General features: G+C 42.5%; 1 protein-coding gene across 1 annotated transcript; it reads left to right on the plus strand.

The window, feature by feature from the left end:
- The first annotated feature begins 5734 nt into the window (after window positions 1–5734).
- On the plus strand, window positions 5735–7326 carry LOC123427821. Its single transcript, XM_045111956.1, has 2 exons — window positions 5735–6011; window positions 6369–7326. Exons 1-2 carry the CDS (start codon window positions 5811–5813, stop codon window positions 6846–6848), a joined length of 681 nt encoding a protein of 226 aa, XP_044967891.1. The 5' UTR covers window positions 5735–5810; the 3' UTR covers window positions 6849–7326.
- Window positions 7327–11270: the final 3944 nt, after the last annotated feature.

Raw genomic sequence — 11270 nt, forward strand, 5'->3', positions numbered from 1 at the left:
GGTCAATGATTTACAAGTAATCTTTGGAAAGGGTCCTGATAGACTATCTGTTGTGAATGACGATGCGGGACGCGCACCCATGTGGAAGAAGAAATCTGTATTTTTGGACCTACCCTATTGGAAAGACCTAGAGGTCCGCTCTGTAATCGACGTGATGCACGTGACGAAGAATCTTTGTGTGAACCTCCTAGGCTTTTTGGGAGTGTATGGGAATACAAAAGATAAACCGGAGGCATGGGAGGAACATCAACGTGTGCATGAAAAAGACGGCATGCATCCAAAGCAGTATGAAGGTCCCGCGAGCTACGCTCTTACCAAATAAGAAAAGGAAATCTTCTTTGAATGCCTGCTCAGTATGAAGGTCCCCTCTGGCTTCTCGTCGAATATAAAGGGAATAATAAATATGGCAGAGAAAAAGTTCCAGAACCTAAAGTCTCATGACTGTCACGTGATTAAGACGCAACAACTTCCGGTTGCATTGAGGGGCTTCTAACGGAAAACGTTCGATTTACCATTGTGAAGATATGTGCATTCCTCAATGCAATCTCACAGAAGGTGATCGATCTAGAAATCCTGCCAAGGTTAAGTAGTCATTTGGTGCAATGTCTTGTTAGTTTTGATTTGGTGTTCCCACCATACTTCTTCAATATCATAACACACGTGCTAGTTCATCTAGTCGACGAGATTGTCATTATAGACCCTGTATTTCTACTCAATATGTTCCCCTTTGAGAGGTTCATGGGAGTCTTAAAGAAATATGTTTGTAACTGTGCTAGCCCAGAAGGAAGCATCTCCATGGGCCATCAAACAAAGGATGTCATTGGGTTTCGTGTTGACTTCATTCCTGACCTTAAAAAGAATGGTCTCCCCCAATTGCAGTGTGAGGGGAGACTGACTGGAAAAGGCACCCTAGGAGCAGACTCAATAATATGTACGGACGGGCATCCTTGGTCTCAAGCACATTACATAGTTCTACAGAATTCTACCTTGGTGACCCCGTATGTCGATGAACACAAGAATATTCTGCGCTCCAAACACCCGGAGCAGTGTGACGACTGGATTACATACGAACACATTAGGACTTTTGGCAGTTGGTTGCAAAAACGTCTCATGGGTGACAACACTGTTTGTGATGAGTTGTACTCGTTGGTCAGGGGACCATCTTGGACTGTATTGACTTACCAAGGGTACAAGATAAACGGGAATATATTTTACACGATCGCCCAAGATCAAAAGAGTACCAGCAAAACAGCGGTGTCCGCTTTGATGCAGCAAACACCAAGAGGGGAAAGGACACATATTATGGTTACATAGTGGACATATAGGAACTTGACTATGGACTTGATTTCAAGGTCCCTTTGTTTCAGTGCAAATGAGTCAATCTGCCAGGAGGCGGGGTATAGGTAGACGCACAATACGGAATGAAACAGTGGATGTGAACAATCTTGGATACACAAACGAACCATTCGTCCTAGCCAATGATGTGGTGCAGGTTTTCTATGTGAAGGACATGTCTACCAAACCAAGAAAAAGGAAATATAAGGCAGCGAGTATATCATACGTTGAGCCAAAGCGCCACATATTTCTTTCAGGAAAAAGAGACATCGTGGGATTGGAGGGCAAGACAGACATGTATGAAGATTATGAAAAGTTTCATGAAATTCCTCCCTTCAAAGTTAAGGCTGAACCAAGCACCCTGTTAAACGATGAAGATTATCCGTGGTTACGTCGCAATAAGCAAAGAAAACAAGCAAAGAAAAAGTGAAGAAATGAAATGTCTTTTGTAACACATGAGTTTCCGTATGAAACCATGATACTTTAAAAGAGATTGTCCGATTTGTAAACAAAGTGCATCCACATTTTGCCATAACCCTCTCAACTTTTTAGCACATGCTATGTGGGTGAAATTATGATACTATACCAACTTTCAACCTTTTCAGAGTTCATTTGTACTGCTTTTCAATTTCATGGTCATTTAGCTCAAAACAAATCAGTAAATGCATGAAAAATACCAAATGAAGTCGGAAATTGATGAAAATTGATGATGTGGCTCTGAATGGTGCATTTTGAACACACAAAAAGTCTGGAATTCAAATAAGTCCAAACAAATAAAATCCCTTTGTAACACATGAGTTTTCGTATGAAACTGTCATACTATGAAAAAGATTGTGCGTTTTGTACACGAAGAGCATACAGTTTTTTCCGTAACACTCTCAACTTTTTAGAATATGCTATGTGGATGAAATGATGATACCATGCCAACTTTCAACCTTTTCAGAGTTCATTTGTAGTGCTTTTCAATTTAAGGGTCATTTAGCTCAAAACAAATCAGTAAATGCATAAAAAATACCAAATGAAGTCAGCAATTGTTCAAATTTCATGATGTGGCTTTGAATGGTGTATTTTGAACACACAAAAAGTCTGGGGTTAAAATAAGTTTTAAAAAAATGCAATCCCTTTGTAACAGATGAGTTTTCGTATGAAACCCTCATACTTCGAAAGAGACTGTGCGTTTTATACATGAAGCGCATCCAGTTTTTGTCATAACCCTCTCAACTTTTTAGCACATGCCATGTGGATGAAATTATGATACCATGCCAACATTCAACCTTTTCAGAGTTAATTTATATTGCGTTTTAATTTCATGGTCATTTAGCTAAAAAAATCAGTAAATGCATGGAAAATACCAAATGAAGTTAAAAATCGTTGAAAATTGATGATGTGGCTTTGAATGGTGCATTTTAAACACACAAAAATTATGGAGTTCAAATAAGTTCAAAAAAATGAAATATTTTTGTAACATATGAGTTTTTGTATGAAACACTAATACTTCGAAAGAGATTGTGTGTTTTGTACACGAAGTGCATCCAGTTTTTACCGTAAGGCTCTCAACTTTTTAGCACATGCTATGTGGGTGAAATGATGATACAATGCCAACTTTCAACCTTTTAAGAATTCATTTGTAGAGATTTTCAATTTAAGGGTCATTTAGCTCAAAAACAATCAGTAAATGCATGAAAAATATCAAATGAAGTCAGAAATTATTGAAAAATGATGATGTGCATTTAAATGGTGCATTTTGAACACACAAAAAGTCTGGAGTTCAAATAAGTTCAAAAAACATAATTCCCTTTGTAACAGATGAGTTTCCGTATGAAACTCTAATACTTCTAAAGAGAATGTGGGTTTTGTACGCGAAGTGCATCCAGTTTTTGATGTAAGCCTCTCAACTTTTTAGCACATGATATGTGGGTGAAATGATGACACCATGCTAACTTTCAACCTTTTCAAAGTTCATTTGTAGGCTTTTCAATTTAAGGGTCATTTAGTTCAAAAAAAATCAGTAAATGCATGAAAAATACCAAATAAAGTTAGAAATTATTGAAAAATTGATGATGTGACTTTGAATGGTGCATTTTGAAAATTTTTGTCACCGAAAAGCAAAAAGAATCACAGAAAACAGTAAGTAGGAACAAAATAAAATAAATGAAGTAAAAAAACAAAACAAAAAATTAGTTTTTTTTAAAGGCCACCTACTGGGCCATCACGACCTGAATACGACTAGAAACCCAACCTGCTGGTTGGCCAGGATTCAGGCCCGCAGAAGGCCCAATAGGCCCACAGGAAGTGACAAATTAGGCGTGGAAGCATGCAGTTGAGAGGAGCTCGACAGGGTGTGCGCAACAACGCTTATAAACCACTCGCGAGCTCTCTCGGCTAGCGAGGTGGGACTTAAAATTTAACCCCGGGCAACACCACACTTTGATCCTGATTGGTGGCTCCAACTGGCATCAATACCACCCTTTCGTCCTAGTTGGAGCCACCAACCGATACTAAAGGTTTCTTCTTCCCGCCCTTTTGGGCTGTAGAAAATTGTTCGTTAGTCCCAGTTGGTGGCTCCAACATGAACGAAAGGGTGGCATTGGTCCCGGTTTCAGCCACCAACTGAAATCAAAGGTGTTATCATATATGGCGGGACTTATCGAAATTTCCACCAACTCTCATTTCCCCCGTTCTCTTCTCTCCTCGTCGTCACCGTCGCCCCCGAGCCCGTCCTAGTCGTCGCCCCGAGCCCATCACCGCCGGCCCGCGCCTCCTCCACGAGCCCGTCATCATCGTCGCCATCGCCCCCGAGCCCGTCGCCGCCGGCCCGCGCCTCCTCCACGATCCCGTCGTCATCGTCGTTGTCGCCCTCGAGCCCGTCGCCGCGCGCCGCCGTCGTCCAGTGCCCGTCGTCGCCGTCGCCCCCAGCCCATCGTCGTCGTCGTCGCCGTCTCCCCCCGAGCCCATCGCTGTTGTCGTCGCCCCGAGCCCTCGTCGCCCCCGAGCCCATCGCCGTCGTCGTCGCCCCGAGCCCATCGTCGTCGACGTCACCCCGAGCCCGTCGACGCCGACCCGCGCCTCCTCCCCGAGCCCGTCGTCATCGTCGCTCGCGCCACCTCGAGCCGGTGCTATGTAAATATTCACTATGCATTTTTGTACATTTTCAAATATTCACTGTGTACATTTGTTTATGTATAAAAATATCACTAGCAAAAGGACCCGTGCGTTGAAATGAAAAAAAAATACCATACACTCTTAGTTTATAAAAAATGGTCTATAATCTGAGAATTTGTAGTTACGGCACAAACAAAGATGGTCTTACCCTACAAAAGTGCAGCTCAAGATTTCAAGTGTCTTCTATTTTAACACGGCTTGCAAGTAGATTTAATGCGTATAAAGAAACGAACAAGTGACCTTCAATTTCTCTAGTTCAATAACGAATTATTATATATCTTAGTATCAATTCCCCTATTGCTAACCCAAATACTAAACTTCTATACTGTCAAATATCACTGAAACAAATGCATCCATTCCCGCAACAACACATGGGGTATCATCTCCACCATTTAACGAAATGATGATGTCTCTGAGGTTAAACAATTTAACATTTTTTCTCTCACACAAAATATCAAAGTTTATTTTGCACTACATATATAGTAGTCCAAAATACATTGGACATTAATCGTTGCGATTCAATCCGACATAAATATTTCTATTAATTTTCATCCAAAAAATCTTTTCACTAACTACATACGAATTATACCACGCGGCAATGATCAATTGTGAACTAAAAATATATGGGCGAATACGACCGAATATGGTAATGAATTTAGTGGTTGTATCTGTTTCTACTAAAATACGGATTTTTTAGGCATGGATGGGGCAGAATAAATATAATCAATCAATGCACTTAAATCGAGCATGATATTGCAGCGGCAGCCGAAGAGTTCTCCTTCTCTGGTATAAATCCAGCCCATGTATGTAATGCGTATGAGGAAATGAGTACTAATTTAAATGATAATGAATTTAAATCAGTGAACATATATTTTTAAGCATGACAAAAAAATGCTTTTTATGGCAAACTATGTTATCGCGAGGATGGCAATTTTCCTTTAACACAGATGTCCAATCTGTTAAATTATGTTGTCGCGCAATATAAATTATCATAAAAAAAGTTCATTTTGCCGTGATTCAAAATTTCAGGACATATACTTTTAATATTTCTCAATTTTTTTGGAGCAGTTAATTGGCATTGAATAATGGCCTCCCAACGATGCCAATTAATAGTGAATCTTTAATGGTTCTCCCTGCCCCTACGTGTCCCTGGCGCGTGGGCCCCGCGTGTCCGTCGTGCCGGCGGCCTCCCGGTATATATAGGGGCGCCCACCACGCAACTGCCAAACACCCCACCGATCTCTCATCTCTCTCTCGGCAGAACCACAAACTCACAAGAAAAGAGGACCGCCGAGAAAGGGTAGAAGAAGAGAATGGCGGCGGAGGTGAGTTCCATCGCCAGGATGCTCCGCGGGGAGGCGGGGAGGGGGGGTAGGGCCGGCGCCGGGAAGGCGCCGGAGGTGGTGACCATGGATCTGCTCGGCGGGTGCGGCGGCGACGCCGGCGGGGTGGACGAGGTCGTCGACCTTGAGGTCAAGGTGCCCGCCGGCTGGGAGAGACGGCTCGACCTGCTGGTGAGTCTCCCACGTATTGTTGTTTAGATCTGCTCCTCTGTTCCTCAGATCTTTTGTCGGTTTGTTTGTTTCTTCGTGTCGTTATTATTACACGCGCGTGCGTGCATGTTTGGTGCTTAATTAATTCAGGCTCGTGTGGTTTCTGTCCGACATGAAATTCCGGAGAATTATATGGAGCAATTTGCTGGGTTAGACTTTGTTGGCAGAGCAAACCCATGTTGTTTGATCGGTCTAACAGCACGATGATCAAAATTTGGTTTCTGTTGCACTGGATTTCAGATAAAGAGTTCCTTGTTCTTCATGTTCATCATAACGATTACTAACAAGGTGAATTTTTTTGTTTTTGTTTTTCTGCAGTCCGGCAAGACGTTCTTGACTCCTCATCGCCACCAGGCTGCCCAAGACGGCCACCAGGACCTCAACCTGCCTCCCACGGCATCCACCGCTCCCGCTCCCGCCGCCGCCGTCACCACCACCTCCGCTGGGGTCTGCACCCTCGACATGGTCCGCTACGCCCTAGAGTGCGCTGCCGCCGCGCGGTCAGCCCGCTCGCCGGACACGTCCTCCTCTTCGTTGGCGTCCACCTCATCCTCGTCCTCCTCCCTGGGAAAGCGCAGCCGGTCGCCGCCTTCAAGCACGGCATCGCCCGCCGCGAACCCGGCCATGCGCGCGTGCGCGTGCCCGTCCTGCTTCACGTACGTGCTCATCGCCGAGGCCGACCCCTGGTGCCCGCGGTGCGCATCGAAGGTGCCGCCGCTCCCCAGTAAGCCCGCCGCCCACAGCAGCGGGAAGAAGCCGAAGATTGACCTGAATGCAGACGCCGATGAGACAGAGTGAACGGGAAAAGTAGAAAGATGAATGATCTTTTTCTTTTTGGAAAAGTTTTGAAGTCATCAATTGGTTGGGAAGCGGGAGGAGCCCCGCCGGCTGACGGCGCTAAAATGTTCTTCACCACCGCCGTGGCGGAGATCCACGTCGGCCGGGCAACGAGTTCCTCGTCCTTGTGTACTCCGGTGAATCGTATGCTGCATCAGTCCTTGTCTCCTTGTGTACTCCGGTGAATCGTATGCTGCATCAGCACCTCCATCGGGTCCGCCCATAGCAGCGGAGGCAAGTGCCTGTTGTTGACTTTGCACACACCTAGGAATCTCAGTCGACACTTTTTTGCTCGCGGAGGCCATGAAAGCGATGTAGGAGTATATAACAGAAATCATTTTATGTTTGCAATTTGGTATACAAATCCCGTTGATCACTGATTACACACACAGGGAGGATTTGTTTGCCACACATAGATATGCCATATCCGTTGGTCTTGTGAAGTACTCCCTCCGTTCCGAAATAAGTGTCGTAAATTTAGTACTAGATTAGAAAAAAAAATACAACTAGCTCAACAACATTTATTTTGAAACAAAAAAAGTATTATGTAAAACAAATGATAGGCTACTACTACCGATTACAGAGAGGGGAGCAGATGATGTGTTGATAGACGCACGAGAGAAGCAAGTCCAAATCAACTAGATGCAAGCCCAAATCGTCAATAAGCAAGCCCAAACAAGGAAATTTAAGAAGTTTTACCTTGCACTCCGAGTTGTTGTAATCATTTAGCTCAACCTCGTTGGATCAGCAACATCAATTCTTCTTATGTGAGTCATTGCACTGATGATGTTATTAGTTTAGGCGACGACAAGTAGAGTTGTCTAGAATGTAACTTTTTGTATGTTTTATCTTAATGCTTGACCTAGCTCCCTTTAAAAAAAAAAACTTGACCTAGTTAGATGTCGATGTATGTTAACTTAGTAATCAATGAGTTGTTTGATTATTCTATGCACTATATTAATTTTGTATCTAAATTTGAATTATGCAATAACTAGTTTAATGTGTGCTTCAAATGAGTTTGTGTACAAGACTTTGTGTTTGAATTCATTTGAGGTATTAAGTTTAGAGGATCTTCTAGAAGAAATGTTTAATTCCCTAAAAATTAATAAAATGAGATAATTGATGAGTTTTGAACTTTTAGGACAACTAGAGTTGCTCTTACGTCCACAACCATAAACGTCACCCTCTATCTAGTCGCTGCTCTCCTCTCCACCGCTTTGACACGGTGGTAGGGGAGAGAATTCTCGTCTCTCGCTGCTAGGTGGCCTGTGTCTCGTGGTTGCCAGGAGCTTGAGAGTATTCATTTTTGCATGTCTTCATTGCTTATATGTTTTTTGTTCATTTGTGTAACATCATGGACATCATCTTCTTTAACAACCCCAAGTTTGAGTATTTATGAGCAATTCATCGCCTTAGTCTGGCAATAATAGTGTGTTTGCTTGCCGAGAATGAGGTGCACCTTGTCGATATGCCTTGAGCGATTGTCTAGACAAACACACACACTATTATAGCCGAACTGGCAGTCTCCTCGCGCACCTCATGTTCGACAAACAAGTATTACTGAGGCAACTCAACAAGGTTTGGTCCTTCATATGTCTTTGTAGGTACGTTAACGACTGAATGAATGTTTCGATGTTGTTTTTCGTTGGCGGGGTCTATGGTGGCGGAAGGGGGACTAGACTGCTTTGATTATAAAAACATTGCTTATCTAAATTACGTCACTTTATAACAACTAGTAAATACGTCCATGCGTTGCAACGGAACAAAAAAAAAAGGTTAAATTTTCATATTTCAAAGAAAGCTTCGAGTAAGGCCTAGCAGGCAGGCATGCAGCCCGGCTTCTCGTAGAGGTCTCAGCGGCATATTTCTTTCTTTCTTCAAGACCGAAATCTGTCTTTCCTTCTTTGGATTCAAGTCCATTTTCTTCTTTATTTACCTGTGCACTCTTTCCTTCTTTTTTTTTCTTTGTCACAGGCTTGAAATCCCTCTTTCCATCCTTATTTCCTCCTCCTTTTCTTCCTTATTGATTTCCGAAACTGCCCCTCCCTGTTTTGTCCTCCTTCCTTACATGTTTCGATCCCTCTTTCCATCCTTATTTCCTCCCCCTTTTCTTCCTTATTGATTCCCGAAACTGGTCCTCCATGTTTTGTACTCCTTATTATGTTCCGATCTCTGTTTATTGAACCCACGACACCTTATTTGATACCCAGAAAAATTAAAAACATATATAAATTGATGAAATTACTTGCAGGGAACCGATGTTGGACTATGCAAGATAAGATAGCGCCACATGAATATGAATTTAAAATAAAAACCCAAGTTAATACGACAGCGACTATGCAAGTAACGTGTACCTACAAGATAATGAACGATATAAGAGCATGTACAACTGAATCCTTCAAACTCTCTACAAATGTCCAAAGGGACTGCCCAGATAGAAAATAGCCACCCAACTAGACCTCTCATAGCCAACTCAAACATTCGGTCAGTCCGAGGTTTTTGATCCGTAGTAAATAGTGGAAGCAATGTGCATTAGTTGTGTATACAATTTTGCAAGTAATCTACTACAATGGCAAAAGGTGGAAAAATATTGTACTGAAATGTTGCCACTAAGGGTTAAGGCTCAGTAGACGATTAATAGTACCCTATTCATAACAGTATGTAATGTCGCAAAATGCAATTTCCCATTTTTACACTTAATGTCTAGATGATGCAGAGAGGGTCTTGATCATGGAGGGCTATTTTCCTATTATATGTAGAGATGATCTCGATTTAATAGTATTTGAACATCGTGTCTATATATGATCTTACACATTCGTTAATTGGACGTGATCAGGAGATATTCCATTGTGCAGTTTTTCATATGATAATGTTATTTACCACACTTTTATGCTCTGGAGAGGTATAATTGTTGACCTTACGAACACTGGTCCAGCTTTTAACATAAGAATCACATTCCAACAACTGTTACACATTGCTTTATTTTTAGTTTTGTTTTATTTCGAAAATACCAAAAAATATTTATCACACATTATCTTTTAATAGCCTTGTGTGACAAACAAGACTATCAAGGTTGACATCCTTGTTGGAACTATTAGGGAAACAAATGAAGTTTTATTTGTGTTGTAGAGCATTCAACTATTGTAGAATATCGATATTAACATGAATTAATACTATGATTTGTCGCTGTGTAAAATTTGTTGCATACTGCAAACTCCTTCACTGGGAGCCTAACAAGTGGGTTTATTCTCAGTAGCAGTGGTTGTGTTTGGCGGTGATCTTAGACAGATCTTACGAGTCATCGAGGATGGCACTCGAATTTGGGCGGTCAATATTGCGGTTATGAATTCACCTCTCTGGAATTGTATATTCGTCCTGCACCTTCGTATTAACATGTGATTGTCTATTCAAGCATTGGATCATATTTTGCAGGATGAAGGGGCTACCTTGTGGATTGGATTTTCGGAATGGTTGCAACAAAACTCGAGCTCTAATCGAATACACTCGGCAATATATAGCACAGTGATGAGCGGTAACCCAAAGTTAGGAAAGACGAGGTGGAGCTTTGGAGAGAGGAGAAGGGTGTCCATGTCGAGCCTGAAGAAGCTCAGGGTCAGCGGAGGCGGAGTGTGCTCGAGTGAGCACGTGAGGAGGGGAGTTAGAGACAGTGCCTCCCAGGGGTGGAGACAGGGGGGACGAGCAGGGGCCTGGACCCCTAACGATCGATAAGACCTGAAGTATATAGTGTATATTTGACTGATATAAGCTAGTACATATGTATTCCCCCCCCCCCCCCCCATATCAGCGGCCATATTCAAATCCTGGCTCCGCCACTGGTGCCTCCGGCATGGAAGGAGAGGGTACCAGCCAGATACTTGGGTTGAACCGGAGAGGTTGAGCTGTGTTGAACCGATTTTTATCCGTCATTCAGTGGTTTGATATTTTTGTTTTCTATGGGTGTTCGATGGGTCGATGTTGGTAAGTTCTTCACGCAGAAGAAGAAACCTTGCATTTTCATGCAAAAGAATAAAAAAAGGTATCTAAAAACTGGTAAGTTAATTTATTTATTTTGCGCAGGAACTTATCAATTTTTTTTCTGATAAGTTTCTTCATTTGTGCCCAAATACAGGTGTTCCCCCTCAGGATTAAAGAAACAAAAAAAATGCAGAAATACGTTGTTTTCTGCTACATACAGAAGTTTCCGAATAAGATGAGTACATCTAAAGAGAAATGGAAAAACAATTGATGCGATGACGACGGGTGTAAGTAATGCGTACCGGCAGGATAACCAATGATGCGTACGCGTATTCACCCGGGAACAGCAACGTCCAACCGTATCTACATCCATGATCACATCCATGAAATAGTAGAAATACGGTCACT

The sequence above is a fragment of the Hordeum vulgare genome, chromosome 2H (assembly GCF_904849725.1).
Source record: "Hordeum vulgare subsp. vulgare chromosome 2H, MorexV3_pseudomolecules_assembly, whole genome shotgun sequence".
Taxonomy (NCBI): domain Eukaryota; kingdom Viridiplantae; phylum Streptophyta; class Magnoliopsida; order Poales; family Poaceae; genus Hordeum; species Hordeum vulgare.